The sequence below is a fragment of the Prenolepis imparis genome, unplaced genomic scaffold (assembly GCF_030444845.1).
Source record: "Prenolepis imparis isolate NDT839.2.m4 unplaced genomic scaffold, iyPreImpa1.0 SCAF_9, whole genome shotgun sequence".
NCBI classification, from domain to species: domain Eukaryota; kingdom Metazoa; phylum Arthropoda; class Insecta; order Hymenoptera; family Formicidae; genus Prenolepis; species Prenolepis imparis.
In genome coordinates, this window is record NW_028141167.1 from 3,686,817 (window position 1) to 3,710,797 (window position 23,981).

The 23,981-nt window shown below is 29.3% G+C and overlaps 6 protein-coding genes across 11 annotated transcripts; 3 read left to right on the plus strand and 3 right to left on the minus strand.

The window, feature by feature from the left end:
* Nucleotides 1–1,404: 1,404 nt before the first annotated feature.
* Vermilion (Tryptophan 2,3-dioxygenase vermilion) lies at nucleotides 1,405–7,263 on the plus strand. 4 transcript variants are annotated; one of them, XM_083046279.1, is made up of 7 exons: nucleotides 1,405–1,681; nucleotides 2,441–2,628; nucleotides 3,001–3,209; nucleotides 4,593–4,952; nucleotides 5,352–5,601; nucleotides 6,073–6,166; nucleotides 6,507–7,263. In XM_083046279.1, the coding sequence occupies exons 1-7, from the start codon at nucleotides 1,653–1,655 to the stop codon at nucleotides 6,664–6,666; spliced, it is 1,290 nt and encodes a 429-aa protein (XP_082902405.1). In that variant the 5' UTR covers nucleotides 1,405–1,652; the 3' UTR covers nucleotides 6,667–7,263. The 4 variants fall into 4 exon arrangements, with proteins under 4 accessions (XP_082902405.1, XP_082902406.1, XP_082902407.1 ...); XM_083046280.1 differs by having other exon boundaries at nucleotides 1,406–1,681; nucleotides 2,450–2,628; XM_083046281.1 differs by having other exon boundaries at nucleotides 1,406–1,681; nucleotides 2,468–2,628.
* A 56-nt stretch (nucleotides 7,264–7,319) lies between these two features.
* Nucleotides 7,320–10,413, minus strand: LOC145940766 (cathepsin O). Its single transcript, XM_083046286.1, has 7 exons — nucleotides 10,195–10,413; nucleotides 9,340–9,478; nucleotides 8,783–9,015; nucleotides 8,184–8,329; nucleotides 8,006–8,056; nucleotides 7,533–7,801; nucleotides 7,320–7,456 (listed from the first exon to the last, which is right to left on the minus strand). Exons 1-7 carry the CDS (start codon nucleotides 10,378–10,380, stop codon nucleotides 7,419–7,421), a joined length of 1,062 nt encoding a protein of 353 aa, XP_082902412.1. The 5' UTR covers nucleotides 10,381–10,413; the 3' UTR covers nucleotides 7,320–7,418.
* Nucleotides 10,414–10,758: 345 nt separating this feature from the next.
* Rps3 (ribosomal protein S3) lies at nucleotides 10,759–12,329 on the plus strand. The gene is made up of 4 exons (XM_083046292.1): nucleotides 10,759–10,875; nucleotides 11,364–11,686; nucleotides 11,785–11,972; nucleotides 12,108–12,329. The coding sequence occupies exons 1-4, from the start codon at nucleotides 10,843–10,845 to the stop codon at nucleotides 12,290–12,292; spliced, it is 729 nt and encodes a 242-aa protein (XP_082902418.1). The 5' UTR covers nucleotides 10,759–10,842; the 3' UTR covers nucleotides 12,293–12,329.
* A 93-nt stretch (nucleotides 12,330–12,422) lies between these two features.
* Kr-h2 (transmembrane protein 33-containing Krueppel homolog 2) lies at nucleotides 12,423–15,098 on the minus strand. The gene is made up of 6 exons (XM_083046290.1): nucleotides 14,942–15,098; nucleotides 14,268–14,447; nucleotides 14,004–14,185; nucleotides 13,829–13,896; nucleotides 13,584–13,717; nucleotides 12,423–13,487 (listed from the first exon to the last, which is right to left on the minus strand). Exons 2-6 carry the CDS (start codon nucleotides 14,426–14,428, stop codon nucleotides 13,274–13,276), a joined length of 759 nt encoding a protein of 252 aa, XP_082902416.1. The 5' UTR covers nucleotides 14,429–14,447; nucleotides 14,942–15,098; the 3' UTR covers nucleotides 12,423–13,273.
* Nucleotides 15,097–20,660, plus strand: LOC145940767 (polyprenol dehydrogenase). 3 transcript variants are annotated; one of them, XM_083046287.1, is made up of 8 exons: nucleotides 15,097–15,221; nucleotides 17,482–17,530; nucleotides 17,659–17,979; nucleotides 18,660–18,767; nucleotides 18,960–19,133; nucleotides 19,226–19,439; nucleotides 19,568–19,763; nucleotides 19,849–20,660. In XM_083046287.1, exons 3-8 carry the CDS (start codon nucleotides 17,811–17,813, stop codon nucleotides 20,041–20,043), a joined length of 1,056 nt encoding a protein of 351 aa, XP_082902413.1. In that variant the 5' UTR covers nucleotides 15,097–15,221; nucleotides 17,482–17,530; nucleotides 17,659–17,810; the 3' UTR covers nucleotides 20,044–20,660. The 3 variants fall into 3 exon arrangements, with proteins under 3 accessions (XP_082902413.1, XP_082902414.1, XP_082902415.1); XM_083046288.1 differs by having other exon boundaries at nucleotides 17,663–17,979; XM_083046289.1 differs by lacking the exon at nucleotides 18,960–19,133.
* LOC145940771 (ras-related protein Rab-30) lies at nucleotides 20,558–23,752 on the minus strand. The gene is made up of 5 exons (XM_083046293.1): nucleotides 23,353–23,752; nucleotides 22,790–22,873; nucleotides 22,510–22,693; nucleotides 22,271–22,422; nucleotides 20,558–22,202 (listed from the first exon to the last, which is right to left on the minus strand). Exons 1-5 carry the CDS (start codon nucleotides 23,437–23,439, stop codon nucleotides 22,092–22,094), a joined length of 618 nt encoding a protein of 205 aa, XP_082902419.1. The 5' UTR covers nucleotides 23,440–23,752; the 3' UTR covers nucleotides 20,558–22,091.
* Between the last annotated feature and the right edge of the window lie 229 nt (nucleotides 23,753–23,981).

Consider the following 23,981-nt stretch of genomic DNA (forward strand, 5'->3'; position numbering starts at 1 on the left):
AATTAGTCTATCTTGTTTACAACATAAAGTTGGAACATTAAAGATTAGAACAAAATTAGATGACTCTTTTATTTGGATTATTTGAATCTTTTGGATACAGAATATCATTATTCGCATATGTGTATGCGCATGGATAATTGACACTTATTTAAAATTTATGAATAGGCTCATAGAGATTTTTCAAAACACAAAATAATATTTTTAATTAAAAATTATTAATTATTAGAAATATATTAATATGTAATGTCTGCGTTTCGAACAAAACTCTCCCTTTTTTGCTTTTTAAAATTTAATTTTTCAATACCGTGGAAATGAAAGATCTTGAAGTTAATTTGACTTTAGATGCATTAGATTGTCCGATAATATGCAGATGAAACTAACGAAAATAGTGGCTGAACAAGAGCAGCGTTCTGACAGCGAAGAAAATTAATCAGCGATGCGGAGTTATCAAAATTTCCGGAAATTGCATATCCGGTGAGAGATTAAACGTGCATGATGGACGGGTTTCATTGTTATCCGGTATCACCATATTTATTGTAATTATTATTAATAGTCATTATACTTATTCGGGCGCACGCGTGAGAGAGAGAAAGAGAGAGATAATTTCTATTATATTATTTTATATAACATGTATATAGTATATATTATTTAACGTTTACATTTTAGGACGTATTATGGCAAGCGTGATTTTTAAAATAATTTAATATTTTAACATGCATGTGTGTTTCTACAATTACAATATATTTCATTTTTATTATTTATCATATAATTAATAATAAAAAATCATATCATATAATTAAAAATAAAAAATTAATAACTTATCACAATAAATTTAATATTTGAGATTTATTTTATAAAATTTTTCTTAAATATCTTCTTTTGCGCATTTGAACTATTCTTGCTTTTAATAATAATTTTATCACTCAACTGAAATATACATGATCCGATATCTGTCGTGAAGAGGAAAAATTAGAAGGAATTTTTGCGACCGACATTATAGAATTCTGCAACGGATAGCAATTTATCGACAACTCATGAAGAAAACTTATTATTGATTAGGGGTGAAAAAAAGAAGGCAATATGTTTATTCTTTATTCTATCTTTTAAATTTTTGATTTAAATAATCTCTACGTAATAATTAGTTATACTTATGTACTGAACCGGAACGATAAAAAACATTTTGTTATTGTTTACGATAAATCAAAGCAAAAATATTTTTTTTTGTGTATTATTAAAAGCAAAATTAATTCCAAGTTTATTTTTTTCGAAGATTTTTATAATGTGATAAGTTAATTATGTATAACAGGATGACTGTGTTACAGTTATCGCGAGACCATTTCGTTAATGTCTTTTCGATATTGCAACATTGCTATATGTTGGAAGATAGTTTCTGATCGACCTTTAGTCAATCGAACGTTAGTCGCGCGTCACCCATCTCTTCGACAACATGTGTTGCGTGTGATACCTCGATAAGTTACATTCAAAAAATCTCAACACATTGACTTTCTACGATAGAAAAAATTTTAATTTACAATCTTTATTCTATAGAGCAATTATTCTGTTTATTTAAAAGAAAAAATATCAAAGACATCTTGTTACAAAATTTTACTTTAGCCACTTTTTACATCAAAGTGAAAAGACATATCTCAAAGATGGCTTGTCCAATATCAGGCGATATCTCGTAAGTAAAATATTCTCTCAATCTGAAATATTTAAATATAAAAGAAATATTGATATCATTTATCATTATGGGAATTATAAAAGAAGATTGCTTGAAAATTATTATCACGAATAGAATTAGTATCAAATAAACACGCTTACTTCCAAAAGTTTTCTCTAAAGGCTACTTCCATCAAATTCCGATTAATCAATGATTATTTTAATTGGTAAAATTGCAACAGCTAGATGCTATTATATAAAACGCTAAGTGTTTTATTATTAGCTGTATTATTCGTCGTTTCTAATATTTCTTTCCCCATATGTCAAATAACAAAAAAATGTATTAATATTGATTTATTATTATGTATATGTTAATTGTGTATTTAAGTGTACATTAACAAAATAATAATTAATAAAATGCAAACATTATTTAATAAATTAAATAAGTTAATCGAGATTTTTTTTTTATCGAAGTGATTCTAATTCTTTAATTTCAGTATGCACTATTCTGATGTAATAAAAAAAATTACTTGCGTCTTTATTAAAATATAATTTTCATTAAATATTATTAAGACAAACTGCAACTACATGCAACAACTTGCAAACACATTGGAATCCAGCTTTGTATTATTTTCATCATCTTTTCAAGTCTATATTTTTAAATGATAAAAGCGTTTCGCAATGTTTGTCAAAGCGGATTACATTAACGTCAATAACGTTCGATTTCATGATGTATATGTATTATTCTTTTTGATATAATGCAATCTTATATAACAAAAAGTGATAATAGCAAACATATCTTTCGAAGACAAGATCATGATCAAGATAAAGACAAATTAAATCAAGGACCAGTGATGCTGTATAACGAATATCTGTGTTTGGACAAAATCTTGTCTGCACAAAGACTTCTCAGTGCCGAGTATAGCGATGAGGTTCATGATGAACACCTCTTTATTGTCACTCATCAAGGTATTAATTAATAGCTTTTGATGACATCTGACAATTAAATTTATAGATATCTCTTATTTCTTCCATGTTGATAAAAAAATATTGAAAGGGCAACAAAATACGCAATTAATTGATCAATCTCTTCATTATATTCTGCATAAATTTTACTTTGATAGTAAACAGCGTACTTTCTCAAGAGTATTTTCTCAATTACTTGCTTAATTAATAAGACGTTTTTTCATTAGATTGAAAATATCAAGTGACATTTTGAGAAAAAAGAATATTATCAAATTGTTTGTTAATCTTGGCAAAAATGGCAAAACAATTTTATGAAAATGAAATATATGAAATATAATATATAAAAATTGCTTACATTTATTTCGATTGTTGTAGCCTACGAACTTTGGTTCAAACAAATCATTTTCGAGCTCGATTCTGTGAGGACGCTCTTCAGTTCCGAATCCAATAGTTATGATGCGTCCAATAAATCTTGCAGCAATCACTCGACTACTAAACAGGATAATGGAATTTCTCATATTTTGAACGAGTCTAAAACCCTGGAGATTCTGAAGCGATTGAATCGCATTGTACTCATTCTAAAAGTACGTTTAAAAAGCAAATTAGTTTGAAAAAAAAATTAAATGCAAAAAAATAAAATATAGTTTTATATCTAATAATTTAATGTAATTAGAGAAAACATAATAACTAATTAAATGTGTACAGATAAATCTGCTTATTTTACAAAACAGTGATAAAGTGTGAACGGCCCTTAATTACAAGCCGATTAGCTCACACTTCGCGCGTTCCTTCAGCATAAGTTAATTTTTCTGTGTCACCAGACAAAGCTATTTACTGTCACGACACTTGTATCTTTTAGCATGTTTTAAAAAGATATCTAGAATAATTTGCAACATATATGGTACTTGTAAATCTAAATTATAAATGAACATAATAATCTACGGGAATATAAAATAGGTAAATATAGAGAAAAATAAAATTTTAATAATGCCATCTCATTCTTTGCACATTTAAGGCATGACACACATTTTTCTCTCTCGATTTAGGCATTATGAATAAGAATGTGGGAACTACAGAGATAGCTGAGTAAAATAATATCCCTAGACGATATGCGATATCTGCCACTTGTTTACATTATAAAGAGAGAAGAGAAAAAATATTATGTTAAGTAACAAACTTGTTACTCTATTTCAATATACCGCAGAACGAAGGTGTGGTCAAATTTTCTTTTCTTATTTAAGTTCAACAAAATATCTCTTCATGAGCGTTCTCGAGATACGCATGAGAACATAATATCAAATATCTTGAGACAGAATTACAATTGAAATGAGATCAACTCTAGATACTTATCACACACGAGTCCTCAATAACGTGTTCTAAAAGTGCAAATATAATAAATTATCCATAGTTGTGTACACATACAAAATATGTATGAATATATTAATTCGCAAAATTTGCAAATTATAAGAAGAACTCAATTGACTGATCAAATTTTTCTTAAGAAAAATCATTTTTCTACATTTCCTAAAGAACATGATTACATTTGTTCATTGTCTAGTGCATCCTGTATAATGCACCGTGTTAAAGATGCATTGTAGTTATGCACCCTTTATTTACGCTGGTACCCATAGAAATGCGAACGCGGTCGCGTTGACAAATCGATGAGAATGTGTTAAGCACGTCCCTTTGTACTTACAAGATTTGCCAGTTTTATTTAATTGTGTATTTTTTACAATTACAGTAGAAAAACTCATTTTTTTCTTACTGAATTTGTTAATCTTAAGCGCGCACGTTAATCAATAGAATATCGATTAAATGCCGAAATAATTGCATAATATATAAAATTATATGAACATATTTCTCGTCAGTTTTGACTTGTCATTACTGTCATTTTTGCTCGTTTTTCTATATAAAATGCAAACTGAGTGTGATGATAATAATTTACAGATAAATATTATAATTTGTAGCTATTGGTGGATCAAGTGACGATTTTGGAAACGATGACGCCGTTGGATTTCATGGCATTTCGAGATTACTTGTGTCCAGCGTCAGGTTTCCAATCACTGCAATTCCGTTTACTGGAGAACAAACTGGGCGTGAAGCAAGAGCATAGAGTCAAATATAATCAGAGTTATATAAGGGTTTTCGGGAGAGATTCTAAAGCTACCGAGGCGATCAAGCGGTCAGAAGAGGAGCATAGTCTCAGTATTCTGGTTCAAAGATGGTTGAGCAGAACACCGGGACTTGAGACTCATGATTTCGATTTTTGGGGAAAGTACAAGCGATCGGTGGAGAAGATGCTGACCGAGCAAGAACAAGCCGCACACGTAATGTCTAATCAATTCTATAATATATATATTATCGAACTATCTTTTTAACAATTTTGGAGCTTTTCTTAGAAATAATTCCGGTAGCTGATGCGAAATATTACGAAATAATTTTAAGATCGAAAACTCTCTGGAGAGAAGCCAATAATAAGCTCTACAAACAGTTTTGCTTTTAATCAATTCTTTAGATGAATATTGATTTAATGGAAATTTAATTTAAAACTTGACTATACGCGCGATAAAAAATAGTTAATGTTAAAGATTGTAAGACTGTAAAGAAGAAAATTATAAAGAAGACGCGTGAAAGAGATTTTAATATATGTATAACGTTCTCTTTTTTTTTTTTACTTTTAAGTTACAGAACGGTTATTGAAATATTAAAATTTAAGCAAATTTCAGAAACAACCGAAGCAGCAAATCAAAGAGTACTTATTGGCTAATGTGCGCTCACGGCAAGCGGTTTTCGAAACCATCTTCAACGAATCGCTTCACAGTGCTCTCGTGTCACACGGGGAACGTAGATTTTCATACGATGCCTTTCAAGGAGCAATAATGATCACTTTGTATCGGGACGAACCGCGATTCAGTCAGCCGCATCAAATCCTCATGGCATTAATGGATATCGACTCATTAATCACGAAATGGAGGTGTAAGAAAGTGCTCATCTATTATTATCATAATATTACGTATTATAAAACGTCGAGACTAATATATCTCATTTATTTTCTGAATTCTTTAATTCATATTCGAAATTATTCTCTTATAAAAGTTGTATTAAATCGCCATTCTTTCTTATAATCTCATTTTAAAATGAATATTGCTAACTACAATTTCTCTTTCTTTTTCTTTATCTTTTTTTTTCTGAAATCTTATTATATTTCCATTACTGATATTTGATATTTTTTAATTTCCTTATAATTTAAAAATAATGATTAACGCAGGGAATATAAGAAATTAAATAAAATGCACAAAAATATCTTATAATGTTTTCTTTGTTATGTATTACGTTATTAATCCTCAAATTGTTGGCATGCTATTGCATATAGGTATGCTAAGATTATATTGCCCAATCTTATCCGTTTATACATGCATTGAAAAAAAATGTAATTTTTGTTATCAGATAATCACGTTATCATGGTACAAAGAATGATCGGATCTCAACAATTGGGCACTGGTGGCTCCTCTGGTTATCAATATTTGAAATCCACGCTAAGGTATTTAATCGCTTCAATAAATTTAATAAATAATAATTTATTTAGCGAAAAAATATATCGATATATTGCGCTAATATTAATTATAAATGCAATACTCCACTTCTTATTTATCGCGAATTCTTGTTATCGGTGAAAAAAACATTTTACATCATAAATCAATAAACTAAATATAAAATTTGTTCGATAAAAATTATTTATAGATAACTATTTTCAATTGATCATTCAATATATCACTCTAAGGAAATTTATAAATATGTCAAATTTTTTACATTTACAAGTCGTGTTTGCAAATAAAGATAAATTTTAATATCTATATTTATTTGTTTTATATGATAAACAGCGATAGATATAAGGTCTTTCTCGATTTGTTCAACTTATCAACCTTTCTGGTACCTCGTCATATGATCCCACCATTGACGAAGCAAATGAAGATAAAATTATCAATTGCTTGGAACGATTGGAACTCGGAAGAGAATCAAAATAAATCGGGAGATTCTTAGAGAAGCTCCTAAAATATTCTACGCACGACACAGCAGACCTCATAAAACTCTAACAAAAAGAGCTAACAAGTTTTTATTTTCTTAATATCATATAGTCAATGTAAAATGCACTCACGCTGCATATAACAATTAGATTAATTGAATATAATACTTTAAATCTTTAACATAATATAGAGAATATTGCAAATTACTAGATATCTTTAAAAAGATTTTCAATCTATTGTGCAATTTAAAATAAATTTATAATGTAAGATTAAAAGAAAAAATCAGGAAATTTTTAATAATTATGTATAAATTATTAATTAAACAGACTTCAAAAGAAAAGATCAATATTTCGAGAGTTTATTACATCGAGAGTTTTACTATATAATTTATAAGGAAAAATGCTCATATGACTATCCAATTTTAGATAATTACAGATGTCTGCAATTATTCACTACTTTTCGAAAAATTGAATTTTTCTCTTGGATCAGCCTTTATTTAAATAACCATATTTAGTAAGTTTCACATATCTACTTATATTTCTGCAAGTATCGCTGTATAGAAAATATAATATAATACTATACCTTAGCACCTAATAAAGCATTTTATTATTAAGTTACAGTCTTATCATATTTCTGTTTACAATATACTTTCTGTAAAAAAAGATATATATATATATATATATAATATTATATATATTTAATTGATCGCCTTGGCTTCTCGGTCTATTTCCTTAAAAATGGAAATATAATTTAAGATGTTGTGATCGATTAAACAATATCGAGCGACGAGACTTGATTAGCTATACCTGCAAACACACGATTTATTTATCTGCTGAAATTTAATTAGCACAAATGACGCAAGCTATCCGTAATTAGTCTTACCGCATAAATTTTTACCGATCGCAATGTAAATGTAACCTTTATTGCCAAAAGCCGAGCCCCACGAGTTTTTAATAATATAATACGGTATACTCGCTGACATATCATATCCCACTATCTGTACCGCATGATTCAAATTGCTGAATGAACCATCGCAGTGATACTGTATTACACCACCTAAATAATTCTGCCAAGATATGGCATTCACTGCAGCCGCCACGGGTCCATGAGTAACGAGCAGTGTCAAAAGTTCGCTTTCAGCATTCACAAAGCTGTAACAAGCTCGATTATTCGAGAACCGATGTTGAACGCATACAGCAAAAACTTTCGCGCACAGCCTTTGTTTATTTATATAATTGACGACTATGCAATTGGCATACATAGCAGGAAGTGCGTGCACACTTATATTCGCTATACGCATAAAAGAATTAATAGTTAAAGCTAAATAATAATTTATAAATACAAAAATTAATTACCTATCGCATGTGAAATCCGATATTTTAGCTCCCGAGATCTTTGCAGAAGTTCTGAAATTTATTATTATTAGAGAGCTTAAAAGCCGTTGTGTAACTAATACGATTATATATTAATCTGTAGATTATAGATTAAATCATATTTTTATATTGCTCAGCAAATATCCTTGCCTGCACCTACTTAGACAATCTACATGCATCAGTTCGCAATGTGAGAGGATAAGAATTCTCGGAAATAATTCTGGTTTTTGACACCAGCAGCCACGAGAGTAAACTGCATATGTCACCGCCCTGACATCCGTAATCACCTGGCATGCAGTCGATCATCTGATTACGAAATAAAAATTAAATATCAATTAGCTTAAATTCTTTTCGGCTGACGAATAGATGTGTAGGGATCTAAGAAAATTCTTGAAATTTTCAAGAAATAGTTAATTTTATTATTATATTGATTTCTTTTAGTATCGGGAGAACTACAGCAAGTCTTTTTAAAATCTTAAAATTTTTCTTTAGTTCCCTACGTACAAGCAACAGATTGCAAATTAAAAAATTGAGGGAGTTGCTGGAATAAAAAAGAAAAAAGAGCGGCTGTGAAAGTCGATATGTATGTAATATATATGACGAATTTATTCGATGATAAAATTTATTTGTACGCGTTACAATATATATGCATATATAAAGGCATTTTCGGAAAATTTGCATTTTGCACAAGGTACGTGCCCTTTCCAGCAATTCCCTCGTCTGTAAACAGAGAAGCGTGTCAGGAATATAACGACCTACTTCCTGCACGCTAAAGGGATACAAAGTTCCGTTTTTGATGGCGTACATAGATTCGGCCACCCCGATAGTGCTGAATGCCCAACAAGCACCGCAACTCTCCTGGTTTTGAACTGGCCCTACGACCCCTTGGTCCCGCCAATCGAATTTAGAGGGTATGCCCGTTACCCTTTTCACGCGATGAACCGAGTTCGTAAAATGCCGATGATAATACGATGCTGTCATATGTTTTTCACCTAATTAACAATTTCCGTATTCGTATCAAAGAAATTGTATTACATTTATATTCAACTTTTCTTGCGAACTTTTCTCAAGAAAAATTTTGTTTCTTTATTTAAATGATAACATAAACTGAACTTTAAAAGAAAGGTTAAAGATCTTAGAGCTTAAGATTTTTGTTGTTTAGTATTAATAAAATAAAACAGAGTAATTCAATATTTCTTTAATTGTAAGAAAAATTATCGAAATTATAAGAGAGTTATTAATACGTTGATCTTGTTGCTCTATTTTCGCATCTTTTAAAGTTAATCATGATTGCTCTTAAACAATAGTATACTTACCTCGTAAAGATAAATCTGGAAGTAGAGTTCGTTGTAAGAATTCATCTTCAGATATATCAGAGAATTCCGTCAGTCCATAATACGCACTTTCTTGGGACGTTCGAAAACTATTCATCTTTTCGATGTGTCGCAATGATTTCTGCAATTAATTTTATTTTTTAATTAATATTACGTAAAAAAGGATTATATTTATATGTAGCATTGATATAAATAAATACCAAAAAATAATTTTAATTACATTATACTTATATATAATTTGGCATATATACACATTTGATATATAATATACACATATGGTTAAAATTATAGTAATGTAATTAAAAATGATTATTTACTTATAAATATAAATATAAATATATATATATATATATACATTAATTTCTGTGTATATTTTTGTTTATGTTTGATACAGTATTTAATATATAACTATAATTACAATAATACATTTTGAATCAATTTGTACCAAGTTTCCAAAATAAAAAGATGCGGAAAATGTGGTATAATGAAAAGTAAATATCACGAAAAATCGTAATAAAGAGTCTACAAAATCAAACAACTTTAACATTGTTATCGCTTTTATCATTCCGTTGATCTCGATAAAATTAATTAAAGCATCGCACGCATCATAACAATTTAATATGACTCATATAGTTATGCATTTCATTAGAAGAACTTGAATTTTTTATATAATTTCACATAATTATGTATGCAGGTGAAGCAATAAAATCTGACGATTAAATCCATAACAAATTATGTATATCATTGCGCAATCCTTATATACTTTTATATCGCGCCTATGTTTTATTCCGCGATTACTGTACGATCAAATCTGATAGATCGATTTATATCGTTTACCTGAAAGTGTTCGAATCGCTCTTTGTGTTCTGCAGAATCATTCTTGTAAGATTTATTGTATTGCTCAACGTAATTCGCGAACAGTTTGGCGTCCTCGACATTTTTGTCCGGCTCCACTTTAATCGGTATCATAAAAAAACACAGACTCACGACTAACACTATCACCATCACAGTCCGCCACTCCATCGCGTCTCGTGCGCGATGCAGGACGCACTCGAGGTGTCCGTTTCGTCACATAACATCGACATAAACTTAATTAATAGAGATAGAATATGATTGTATAATTTAATTAAAGACCTTTAAATAAGAGTTTGAATAGTTGGACTTTAATTCCGCCATATTCAGTCGAATACGAAATCGACCAATCGATAAAAAATGGGAAAATATTCAGAGTCTTTTACATTGTCAAAATTAAATTTAGTATATATATATATATATAATTAAATCGATTTTATTTTCTAGAAATAATTATTGTATTATCTTCGCCGAGATGATTATCATGAGTTAAATGTTATTTTGACTTCGGAATCAATTTCTAGACACATGTACAGGTTAGGTTGTATATACGCATCTAGTAACGTTGCTTAGTTCGTGGTCAGTTTCGCCAGTTCCTTTTCTCGAGTTGAGTGTTTCGGTCTTTCGTAAAACATGGAGAACCGATCCATATCGAAGAAGAGGAAGGTTAGTGATTTTCGAGAGTTTATAATAAAAAATATATAAAAATATGCTCATTGTCGCAACGCTGGAAGCTGCTGGAAAGAGATTTTATTAAAAATTTAACGAGCGTAATATCTGCAATTCGTGGATGACATGGATACTTCCAGCGTCACTCTTCTTCATTTTACATTCCGCGTGGCCAGTTTATGGAAAAAATGTTAAAAATATGCAAAATTCTGCTAAATCTAACCGGTGTATTTTGATTTTTTTTTATAGTGTCTTTAAATCTATATTTTTTACATTTTATTGCATGGTTATGTTTAATAAATGTAGACTAGGTTAAATTAACCTGATTGCACTAATTAATGTGATTAGTCCACGAAAATGTAAAAAAAAATCAAGCCTATAACACAAAACCCGTATATACATATATATAATTATATACATAATGTTTTGGAAATACATTAGAAGAAAGGTGTGATATTATGTATATTTATTCTTTTTGTCTTTAGTTTGTAGGAGACGGTGTCTTCAGGGCTGAGCTGAACGAGTTCTTGACTCGTGAACTCGCCGAGGATGGCTATTCGGGTGTGGAGGTCCGTGTGACACCAAACCGAACGGAAATTATTTTGTTGGCTACTCATACGCAGAGTGTGCTCGGTGAGAAAGGACGCAGAATTAGAGAACTGACATCTGTGGTCCAAAAGCGTTTCAACTTCAAAGAACCACAGAATGTTGAGTTATATGCTGAGAAGGTTGCTACGCGTGGTCTGTGCGCCATTGCACAAGCAGAGTCTCTTCGATACAAGCTGATTGGAGGTCTTGCTGTACGAAGGTAAATTTAGTTATTTTTCTTATTTATTTTTTGTAGATAGTAATATTTTATTAATTGTACCTTCTGCAATTTGTATTAAACATCTCAATTATATTCAGAGCGTGCTATGGTGTTCTACGTTTCATCATGGAATCTGGAGCAAAAGGTTGCGAGGTCGTTGTCAGTGGTAAACTGCGAGGTCAGAGAGCAAAATCGATGAAGTTTGTTGATGGCCTTATGATCCATTCGGGTGAGCCGACTAATGAGTATGTGAACACCGCCACCCGGCATGTACTCCTCCGCCAAGGTATGATTGCATTACCATGACTGCTTCAACTAATATTATAATAATAATGTTTATAGAAATCAATTTATTATCGATATCAAAAATACTCAAATTATATTTTACAAAATTATATATATATATTTATTCATATTTTAGGTGTATTAGGAATTAAGGTTAAAATCATGCTTCCTTGGGATCCTAATGGCAAGAGTGGTCCGAAGAAACCTCTTCCCGATTACGTATCTATTGTGGAACCGAAGGAAGAAGTACCCCCATCGGTCCCAATTTCTGAGGTAAAACCATCGAAAGATTTACCTCTACCTGCTCCTCTTGCTGTGTAATGATCATTTGAATAAAAAATTAATACAGAAAATAAAATGTGTTTTATTTTAAATGTAACAACGTTTTGATGCCTGAAAAGCTCAAAGAAAAATTATATAGTATTAGATAAAAATATTTGTTTCAAATATCTTTACATTTTATTTAGAAAGATTTATTGACCATGTTTTGTAATTATTTGCTACATATCCGCATATTGATAATTAACTTCATTTACAAAACCATTCTAAATTACTTTTGAGGATATGATAAATGTTAGAAGATTGACAAAATTACACTAGAAGGCAAACAATTCACAAAAACTTATGTGACAAGTAAGTTAAATTAACAAGCTTATTCCAAAGAGATGGCAAGTCGATTATTCTGTAATTAAAAAGTAATTTTAGATCTTGTACACTTTATATATTAGACAGTTTATGATACCGAGAACACCGTGCAAAATAAAATCTATAGATTAAAGAAAATAAACTAACAAACAATCAACATTATGAATTCTATTATATGTACCATTACCTATTTATTACGAATTCATGTTTCAAATTTGTATTATATTTGAAACTAATAAAGTTAGTATATGTGCATAGATATTTTTGTTCTTAAATATAATGATAGATATAAAGTATTTTGCAAAAGAGATATAATAGAAGATATCTACAACCAAATCTATTAACCGAGTCATATAATTTTTTAAATTGAATGTTAAAGTGAATTCTATGTGATAATAATACAAAGTATCCTCATATTTTCTTATTTAATATTCAATAATTAATGAACATAATTATATTAATAATCAGAAATCATTCATACTTTGTTTTGCACAGATACTTCAAATTATTATGCAATATACATTCACTATGGATTTTGATGTCGGCACTCATTTTGTGCTAACACTAATTCATCAAAGTGTTGCTTGAGTGGACCCTAGAACCCTAGGAGATCTGTCTTGAGACAATATGAAAAAATTAATCTTAATGTTGTAAATATTATTGGCGCACTGGTGCCATTTGTTGAGTCAGAGACAGCAAACCGTCGATCATTCTTCGAACTATGTCTGGTACCGCCGGTTTTTTCGATACCGAACTCAATCCGTTTCTAAGCTCGTAAAATACATTGCGCGTGAACGGATTTCTTTGCGACGCAAGTCGCAGTTTCAGGAACTGATAATAGATGAAAGGTGTCAGTAGACCAGCGCGTCCCCTAAAACAGAAAGATAATATATTTAGCAATACATACTACCTCTTAATTATGATTATAGTGTATCGAATAAAAACAGCAATCTTATATAATACATACGTAAATACTAGGAGGACTGTAAATGGCAAGATGATAATTTCCGACAAAGCACACATGCGAAGGATATTTCGTGATTGAAATTCCACCAGAGATATCAAAAGGCGAGCACCCCACCAACTATTCTGTCCTAGACACTGCATGAAAAACAAGTTGTATCATTAATCACTTTGTAATGATTATGCAAAAATGTGACTATGCAGAATTTTCTCACATAAGAAACAGGGCTCATCAACTTGTTTACTTACATCTAGCAAGGTGAGAGAATAACTGGCGAAATGCATCAGAGCAAAAAGAAAAACTGGCGTCAGCACCACTATATATTGATTAAGGATTCAATCTTGTTATTATTAAAATATTATAATAATTTAAGAAATAGAGGATGTTTAATATAAACCATGTAAATAAATATAAAAAGGATACATGTAACTGGTGCTGCATACAAAAATATCAAGGAATAAAACAAGTAATGGCATGAATCTTCCAATAATAACGTCTCTAAAAATTGCCTAGTGAGTTGAACACGGGGCACTCTTTGGTGAAGACGTAATGCACTGGTAGCTGCATTATTCATCAATACCTTATAGTATATATTGTAAGGATTCCTGAAAAAGAGCAAGATACATTAACATATTTTACGATTGCAAATATTATTCAAACTATGAAATCAGAAAAATAAAAACCAACCCAAATATAGGAATGATATAACCAACGGTGAATATTAAGGTAAAGAGTCTAGTAACCCACAATCCGAACTTAATCTTATTTTCTATAATATGCTGTTTCAAAGCTGGCCATCCTTTTTCCACATGTGGCGATGAGTCACTCGTTCCACTTGTACTGTCCATATTCTGTGTTGTTCTGAAGCTAAAAACAAAGCAAAAACTACTTAGCAAAGATAAAAAAGCAATGTCTTTATTTACAACAATAGTAATACTTTTTTTCAAGTCTCTTTGTTTCAACTAACATTTGTACTCTTTAGCGAAGTCCAAAAAAAGACTTTTACATTTCATATGCAAATTATACAAAAACTACTAAACTATGCAGAATTACACATGAAAAAAAACATCGTATATCGGCAATATGCATGACATCACGCGTTTCTAAAGTGAAAGTTTACCACTTTCCTCGGGAAAGCTATCCCTTTTCGATTGAAAAAAATCGCGACGCAAAAGTTGAAAATAGACGTGGATTTGCAGAAATTCGATTACAGTCATTGAAAGGACAGCATGCGTAAGCAGTTTTTTATAATACGCAGCGATTATTACAATACGACGATGCACGATTTGGCCACAATTATATCGTCATTTTCATGACATCGCCAACTGTCAAGCCCTGACCTCAAATATTAAATTACTTACGCGCAACTCGCTTCGCACAATACGCACAATTGCGATGCAACGATTTCTATTTTACACGTCAGTAACACCAGTAAACAATTGCGCGGGTTCACCTATTCGGGACATCTACGTGTCTAAAGAGCCGAGAATCGAGAATCGAGAACCTCCGCAACATTGGCCGAGTCTCGTTAAAGCGATTCACCATTCTCACCTGCAGATGTAGCGCGGAACCTTTGACGTGGCTCCATCTCAGGTCGATAGTCATCTGGATGGAAGCAGCTGAAAGAAAAGAATAGGTTAGGTAAGAACAATATTTTAATCATTAATTATTCTGACAAAACATTGTAACATATCTTAATAAATAATATACAAGGATTTCAATTTTTACTTACTTTATTACACATACATATACTGTAATATATATATGATGTAATATATATAACATATAACATATGTTATATATATATATTACATCGAATTGTCATATCTTTTCCTCTGTTGCTTTTAAATTTATAATTAAAGTTCGAGATATATCGATTGCTATATGAATTCAAAGTTTTATTCGGAAAATAGTAAACAAAATATTTTTCGTGTTTCACAAAAATGATAAATAATGTTTTACTTTTCTCTATTCTTTGATGATCCAAATAGAGTTGTTATCGAAATATATTAGCTGCAACTTTTAGTCCGCAAAACACACTCGTATAATCAATATTTTCTAAAAGTAAAAATATCTAAATGATCATCCAAATGAATAGCTTATCTTTATATAGATTATCAAAATGCATACTATATTTTTATTTCAAGTAAAAAAGTTACGTGTATGTGTGTGTTATTTTTTCCTTAAATTTTATTATTAATATAATAATTTAACATTAATTAATATTTAACAAGTTTAATCTATTTCTACATATGTCATCAGCATATTTTTAGTTGAAGGCCACAAATACATAAAATCAAACAGTAAATTTTTGAAATCTTATTTTTAAAAAATAAAAATTTGTATAAATGGAAATATATATATATATATATATATATATATATATATATCTTTATATTCTAAATTATCTTCTTTAAAAACGTTATTCAGATCGTTAATAAAACAATTTATAATCTCATTTTTATAAAATTAAAAATAGAGCTAAAACTTGTAATAGAAAGGACTATCTTTGTTTTATTTAAAATGCATATATATATTTACATATATTTGATTTTATCTTTATATTTATTAACATATATGCTCATCAGCTGTTATCAGCTATTGTTAGTCTGTTAACCATTGTACGTATAATATCTTGTGTCACAAGTTTATTTCCCAGTTGAAAAGTTGCAGAAATGTGTCGAATATTAAAGAGACATTTTGAAGAATACGAAAAAGTGCGCGTGTGACTGCTGAATGAGTTGCTTACTTATACAAGATAATCTCAAACTCATAAATAATAATATAATACGTAATATATAAAAATTTTCAATTGGCGCGAATTTAAGACCAGCAATTTTATACCGAGAAATAATTTTTGAATTCATAAAATTAAAGGGGATATAAATCAAGAGGGGGATGTACGATGTACATACATTCTTTTTTTAAATATTTTTAAATAAATGGAGTTTATCATATTTTATAATTTTTTTCTCACGACTTTATCATTATTTTTTTTACGTTTATGATATTTTGTTATAAGAAATAAAAAATAGAATTTTATCCGCGTAAATAAGAGAGATATAAAATAGATTTGAGCAAAATATAGCAAATTTGTTTGTGTAGAGATGATTAAAAAAACAAATGTATTGAAATGTGCAACAAAAAATAAAATTAAAACAAATTTTTTAATTTTTTTTCTAGAACAAAAGCTAAAAGCTAAATACATTTACATATATTTTATCTTATCTTTCGAAAAATGGATTTAATTGATATAGGTTTGGATAAAAATATATCACAGTCACACAAAATTAATGATATTGAATAATTACAATGTAATTGTTTTTTTTAAACATCAGTTACAATTTAAAATATCATAAAATATAAATATTGCAATAATGGTGCAAAAATAAAATTTTTCACAAATTACAGTATAATAGCTTGAATAATTGATAATAAGTGATAATAAGTTTATAAATATTATTTATGTGTGATATATAACTTATACTACAATTAACTTTTTTTCTAGTATATAAAGCAAATTTCCCATTTAAAGCAAAGTATGTCCAATTAAGAAAAGTGAAGAAAATAGAATAACTTCGCTAGAATGATTCTTTTTTTTTATTTAACAATTCGATCAAATATCGTAAATTGTTAAATTAATGTGTATTAATTTGTATTATATATATATATATATATATATACTTATTTACTTGAGAATTACATTAAAACATTATAGGAATTACATAATTCTAAATTTTTGTCGGGTAAGAATAAATTTCGTTACGTAAAAATAATTATGATATTAATATTTTATAATACATATTTTTTAAATAAAATAAGATATAGGAGAACGAAGCCTTCTAGAGACATAAATACTTAAAAGATCTAAAGAAATCTGAAAGATATTTTTTTTTTCCAGATAAATTATCTAACTTAAGATCAAAATGAATGCCTCTCATATATAAAAGGTATGTAAATCATATTTAAATGTTGGTGGAAGTCAAACATACAAATTTCTAAAAAAAAATACGTTTTATATATATATATATATATATGTACATATATGTATATATATTTATATATGCTTCATGCCCAGATAGAGCCACGCATAACGGTTCATATAACTGCAAAGTTCTGATGTAGTAAGAGTGGATGCAACGGTAACTGGTTGGTCGAACAGGAGGTTTAGTCTCTTCGTAAGACGTTAGCACACGGATTTTTTTTACGTTTCTAAATATCTCGACGAAAATGTTATTCAGTGTGATTTGCATCCTTGTTACGCTCGGCGCCGCTTATTTTGTGTCTCGGAAAACGTGGTATGTAATCGGTATGACTTCGATCTACCAAATAAAATACTTCTACATCGGAATAATGTATCGCATCGACGATATATTGAACGCAAAATATAATAAGACAGGTAAGAAGCACAAAGAGAGAAATGTGGATTTATTTTGTATAAATCAAATATATACTGTACTCTATTAAAAAATAAACAATACTCTCTATACACATAATAAGTATATTAATTAATGAAAAATATTATATAATAACAAAACTATATAACTCTTCAAAATTAATATATACTACTTTTTACAAGAATTTATTTATGTTCGCAATGAAATATTATAGAATATAGAATTAGATGTAAATTATTATAGATTAAATTAAATATAAAATTACATAAATTAAAGTTTTCATACATTCTTAAGAGAAAATATATTACTCACAAATTATATTGGAAAAATATTATAATTAAAAATATCAAAAAACGCAATTACAATGATTTATTTGTACAATCGGTATAGTTTTTCTATGAAATAAATTTTACAAAAATTACGAAAGTATGAAAATTATTTCTTAAAACAATAATCTAATAACAATGACATATATGTAGTATAATGGCTATTTAATTCATTATAGTTGTGACACACACGCCTTGTCAAAATTATAAGAAAATAGAATAATAAAACAAAATAAAATAGAAACGCATTTTATTTTACAAAATGCAATTAGATGAAATTATATTGATATATAAAATGATTTTAGTATTTTGTTAATATTATTTGTACATTTCTGCAGCAATATTTTTCTTTTCAGATCTACCTTCAGTACCGAATAAAATTGCAATTGTAACTGGTGGTTCTAAAGGTATAGGAGCGGAAGTAGTCAAGAAATTGTTACAATGTGACATGGAAGTGATTATCGGTGATTATTAGTTATTTATTTAATTATTGTCGGTGTAATATTATCGTACTCTAATATGAGCTTCTCAGAAGTCAAATCTCTCATTATGTGCTTTGAATGCTATATAGTAAAATTAAAAAATTTACAAAAAGTAGAATTGATTGTCAGTTTGACTTCTGAGACTCATATATTACTACAACGAAATTTGATTAGCTTGTAGAACAATTACCGTGGGTGAAAAGCTTATCTCCGAAATTAGAAAATCTGGTATCACCAGCGGGCGGGCAAAGGTTTATAAACTTGATAATTGCTCTTTCGAATCGGTAAGAGAATTCGCAGAGAAAATAAAAACGGATTATGATAGAATTCACATATTAATCAACAATGGTACGTCGGACCGCATGAAAAGAAATATAATTCATTTTGATATACAAAATGTAAAAAAAAAACTCATACGTAAAATATTCGTTTTCTTTCAGCTGCTGTTATGTTTATCCCATATAGAGAAACGAAAGATGGTTTCGAAGAACAATGGGCAGTAAATTATTTATCACATTTTTTACTAACATCTCTTCTTCTACCATTAATAAAACGAGGCGGACATCCTGATGATTGCAGTAGAATCATTAACGTCAGTTCGTGCGCTCATTATATAGGCGATATAGACTTTGCTTCCTTCAATAACAGTTCAAAGTAATTATACGTAAAAGAATGCGTGATATTTTTATCTATTTTCAAAAATATTGTTTCAGAATTATTTGTTAATTAATTCTATATAATGTGTTGTTTTCGATATCGATATAATTATTTTATTATATCAGGGATACATTCTTGACGGAAGCAGCATATGGTCAAAGTAAATTAGCGCAGACGATATTTACGGTAACATTGCAGAAATTATTAACAGACAAATCGTTAAATGTGCTAGTATATTGCGTGCATCCAGGTATAGTAAATACAGATTTGTTCAAGGATACCTTTTTAGGCCGTTACAGTTGGCTTAAGATTGGATGGAAGGTAACAATATAACAAATTAAAATTAAAATTTCTAACTTGTTTAAAGTTTAAATTAATGTTATAAATTAATTTGTTTTTGTTACAGACACCTGAGAAAGGAGCTATTCCAATAATATATGCCGGATTGAATAAAGATATTGAAAGGAAAGGTGGAATATTTATTAGTAATTGCAAAGAAAATGCTCTTCCTTCAGTAGCATTAGAAGAGAAAATCCGAAAACCACTGTTTGAATTGTCCTTAAAACAAGTACGGTTAAACGATTTTTTCCAACATTTGTAACAAAACTATACAATTATTTTACATTACATTTACATTTTAAAAAAGCGATAAAAAAGGTAGCATGTTTCTTACTTTCAAAAGAATCATGCATTATGCTTTATTCTAATTCTATTCATGAGGAAAATGTGTGGAATACTTTAAACATAAAATATTTGAATATACTAAAACATGCAAGTATTCCAGGTTCTTGTTCTTTATGTTACAAGGTAAAAATAGCATTTATAATATCGTTGTTTAAAGGATGCATTTTACATGAAGTAATTTACACAGATATTTATACAGATTAGATCTATACATAATTTTTCACACAATGTCAAATTTGATATAATATTATCATTCCGCATTTCTTTCCAAGAAAAAAAGTTAATATATTTATTATATATAAGGCTCAATATGATTTTTTATTACAAATTTTGTAATTTATAATTTATATTATGCATTATTAATAACCTACATTACATAACTGTAACAAAAAGTATTATCGTATATATAACATAAAATCTTTGGATTATAATTTTAACAGTTTATATAAATTTACCTGAATTTAAGTTCTTAATTGTAAATATTATTAATAATAGAAATAAAATACAATTAATTTTATATACAAAATATGTTATGTATTTTTTCAAAAATTGTAGAGTTTATTAATATAAATGACAAATTCAATTGTGTATGAAGAAATGAATAAAAATTAGATATATTTAATAGTTTCATATTCTTCAATTATTCGTACAATTAATCGTATTTTGCTTAAAAAGGTGAACATTTATCGCTGAAATCAATTTCAAAAGAGAATCCAATGCTAAAAGAGAAAATCTAAATAATAATCGAGAAATAAAAGCTACAAACTATCATAAAAGTTAGTAAAAAGTTTCAGCGACAAGTAATTTATAGCAATATGCATATCATTTATAACACTTGTGTTATTATGTATAAAATATAAAAAATGACGTGAAGAGAGACTAGAGTAGAGTGTGCTAAAATATTAATACAGCACTAGCAATGTATAATGAAGATCTTACTCTGTAGAAGCAAATAAAAAATAACATTTTCACATTTTAACATTACACGAAATACAAATAGATAACTAATAATTAATCATTGCTTATAATCATAAATGTAAATACAATAAAAATCAGAAAGATAATTAATATAGATATTTTACCAAAATATCATATACATTTTGCAGTTCTATCTTTTAGATTATAGAACAGAGAATTCATTTATCTATTAAGATAAAAAATAATTTTCATTGATTATATATAACTGCATGAGAGTTACAATATTATCTATATTTTCATATGCTGTTACGAGTATATAGTGAGCTGCCATTTCTAAAATAGCATGTGTGTGTATGTATGATAAATACATATAAATATTGCACATTAGAAATAACTTTATACACTGTAGGCTTGTGTAATGTCTTGTAAAAATCTTATTATTATTATTAAGATTTTAGAAAAATTACCAAAATCCATATTGTGATATAATTGATATTTGTACTTTTAAAGTAACAAAAAATACTGCAGTTATGTAAAATGCATTTCTCTCTACGGCATATGGAAATAAATACTTAAACGATTTAACGTCACACACAAGCAGTATTACTTCAATAAAATAAAAATTGATAAAGCATATATATTAGATAATAGAGCATTAATTGCACTATAAAAATTTAAATATATATATGTATAAAAATTTAATGTCTTATAAAAGCTAGTGCTTAATAATATATTTAAATTCTTGTCTCTTTGCTATATATTAAATATATCTTACAACATAGTATAATGCAACGTAACATATAATATAACACTAAACAATAACACTGTATCACTCTTTCTTAAAGATATATTAGATGTTTTCTATGTTATCAAATATTGATACACTTGATATTCAATCACCATGTCTATAAAAAAAGATGTATTGTGTGTTTTTATATATATATATATATATATATATATATATATATATATAAAACATACATACATCTGTATGTGTATATATAAAACTAAAAATACCTGAAATGTGCTTAATATTACATACAAAAATTAAGAAAGTCTACTACAACCGCAATTACTACTATCACCAATTGATGTTGTTTTACCATTTATTGAAGTTGTATTCGTTTCATATCGAGGTAATTCCTTACTGCGTGCTTGCTAAAATACATAGTCATTGCAAAATATACCATAAATGAAACACTTTTAAACAAAATATGCTCACTTACTTCCATAAGTTCAGCTGCAATCTCCATAAATAATCTCTCTACATTTTCCGCCTCTTTGGCGGATGTTTCTAAAAAGTACATTCCGTGTCTTTGGGCAAAATCTTCACCCACATGTGTCGGTATTTCTCTATCTTCTCGATCAATTTTATTTCCTAATGTTCAAGAACATATAATTAACATAAGAACTTTATCATAATTCTTATATGAGAGTTTCTCTTATTTCATATCTTCTAGCTTACCTACTAATATCCTAAGAACTTTATTACTTGCGTATTCTTCAATTTCCCTTAACCAATCGGGTAAACAGTCAAATGTTGGTTGACAAGAAATATCATAAACTAATATCAATGCATGTGCTGATCTATAATAACTCTGAGTAATAGAACGAAATCTTTCCTGACCTGCAGTATCCCAAATTTGCAACTAAAAAGAAGATAATAGAGAGATTAGACTATATTTTACATATATATATATATATATATATATATATATATTAAACTTATATTAAGCTGTATATACCTTGACTTTTTCATTTTCTACTTCAACGGTCTTAATCATAAAATCGACTCCAATTGTCGCACCTTGTCCAGGTGGAAATAAACCCTGCAAGTTTTAAAAATTCAATAAAATCATAGATATACTTCTATGCATGTACAATTCTGATTATCTCGATCAAACATTTATTCAGAAATATTTTTCTTGTAAAAACTCACATACAATAATATTTTTATCATAATATAAAAGATGATAAATTTTTAAATAAACACACACAACGCAAAAATTTTTAAAAATGTTATCAAGCAAGAAAGACAGCGCGTAACATCAGGTAATCCATGAAATAACACAAGACAAAAGGCAAAAAATTACAACACATATAGGAAGAAAGAAATATAAAAAGCATTATGTTCTGAATATGTAGATGACATCATCTCTACAGCCGTATAAATAATGAACTTTCCACTCTTCCAGGAAACGCATCCGTGCGTGAACTTGGCGTGGCTTCACGCGAGAAGATCGAGATCTATTTTCCCCTCGACTCGTCCAACCGAATCCGAAAGAATCATCCAAACATCATGACGTACCTGAGTAAATCGTCGCACTAGGCAAGTCTTGCCCACGCCGGCGTTGCCCACGAGCACGACCTTGAAGAGAAACTTGTAGTCCTCCATGTTCACATCAGCACCGGGAAGCCAGGGTTCGCCGACGAACGCGCGTTCGCGTTTTCCTCCTATTCAACGGGGACGACACATCGGATCGGACGAGAGAGAGAGAGAGAGAGAGAGATATATTTTTCAGGCACAAGAGAACTTTCAGCAGGCGTTCACCCCGGTTGACAGATACGGGCTGCGCGCGTGCTCTCCTTCTCGGTTTCGCGGCCGAAGGAGGAGAGGGACGGGGAGGGACCCTCGGGGAGAAAACGACTACCTCGACATCGTCGCTCGCGCTTGCTTGCCGCTGCACACGATTCCTCCTCACTCAAGAGCTTCCCGTTTTCCCTCGGACGAGGATGCGCGCGCGCGCGGCGCGAAAGTTCCATCTCGTTCCGTCATTCGGTCCCCTTCTTCTCTCCTTTCAGTTGTTCGCGTTCTCTACCTTTTCCCTCCTCTCCCTCCGACGTTGTTGAATATATCCTTTTACAATTGAACGTACGATTATTATAGCTGCGTTTGTGCATTCAAAGATATTATTCTTCTTTTCTCGAGGAAGCAAT

What these genes read in the sequence shown, in the direction of transcription:
- Vermilion (XM_083046279.1), top strand. Translation starts at nt 1,653, where the DNA reads ATGGCTTGTCCAATATCAGGCGATATCTC. An exon ending in AGCAAGAACAAGCCGCACAC is followed by an intron (nt 4,953 to 5,351) that starts GTAATGTCTAAT and finishes AGCAAATTTCAG; the next exon opens with AAACAACCGAAGCAGCAAAT. An exon ending in ATTAATCACGAAATGGAGGT is followed by an intron (nt 5,602 to 6,072) that starts GTAAGAAAGTGC and finishes TTTTGTTATCAG; the next exon opens with ATAATCACGTTATCATGGTA.
- LOC145940766 (XM_083046286.1), bottom strand. Translation starts at nt 10,380, where the DNA reads ATGGAGTGGCGGACTGTGATGGTGATAGTGTTAGTCGTGAGTCTGTGT. An exon ending in AGCGATTCGAACACTTTCAG is followed by an intron (nt 9,479 to 10,194) that starts GTAAACGATATA and finishes AATTAATTGCAG; the next exon opens with AAATCATTGCGACACATCGA. An exon ending in TCCAGATTTATCTTTACGAG is followed by an intron (nt 9,016 to 9,339) that starts GTAAGTATACTA and finishes ATTGTTAATTAG; the next exon opens with GTGAAAAACATATGACAGCA.
- Rps3 (XM_083046292.1), top strand. Translation starts at nt 10,843, where the DNA reads ATGGAGAACCGATCCATATCGAAGAAGAGGAAG. An exon ending in CCATATCGAAGAAGAGGAAG is followed by an intron (nt 10,876 to 11,363) that starts GTTAGTGATTTT and finishes TTTTGTCTTTAG; the next exon opens with TTTGTAGGAGACGGTGTCTT. An exon ending in GCATGTACTCCTCCGCCAAG is followed by an intron (nt 11,973 to 12,107) that starts GTATGATTGCAT and finishes TTCATATTTTAG; the next exon opens with GTGTATTAGGAATTAAGGTT.
- Kr-h2 (XM_083046290.1), bottom strand. Translation starts at nt 14,428, where the DNA reads ATGGACAGTACAAGTGGAACGAGTGACTCATCGCCACATGTGGAAAAA. An exon ending in GTATGCAGCACCAGTTACAT is followed by an intron (nt 13,897 to 14,003) that starts GTATCCTTTTTA and finishes ATCAATATATAG; the next exon opens with TGGTGCTGACGCCAGTTTTT. An exon ending in ATTCTCTCACCTTGCTAGAT is followed by an intron (nt 13,718 to 13,828) that starts GTAAGTAAACAA and finishes TTTTTCATGCAG; the next exon opens with TGTCTAGGACAGAATAGTTG.
- LOC145940767 (XM_083046287.1), top strand. Translation starts at nt 17,811, where the DNA reads ATGTTATTCAGTGTGATTTGCATCCTTGTTACGCTCGGCGCCGCTTAT. An exon ending in CGCAAAATATAATAAGACAG is followed by an intron (nt 17,980 to 18,659) that starts GTAAGAAGCACA and finishes TTTTCTTTTCAG; the next exon opens with ATCTACCTTCAGTACCGAAT. An exon ending in TCCTTCAATAACAGTTCAAA is followed by an intron (nt 19,440 to 19,567) that starts GTAATTATACGT and finishes TTATTATATCAG; the next exon opens with GGATACATTCTTGACGGAAG.
- LOC145940771 (XM_083046293.1), bottom strand. Translation starts at nt 23,439, where the DNA reads ATGGAGGACTACAAGTTTCTCTTCAAGGTCGTGCTCGTGGGCAACGCC. An exon ending in TAGTGCGACGATTTACTCAG is followed by an intron (nt 22,874 to 23,352) that starts GTACGTCATGAT and finishes TAAAACTTGCAG; the next exon opens with GGTTTATTTCCACCTGGACA. An exon ending in TTGCAGCTGAACTTATGGAA is followed by an intron (nt 22,203 to 22,270) that starts GTAAGTGAGCAT and finishes TATGTATTTTAG; the next exon opens with CAAGCACGCAGTAAGGAATT.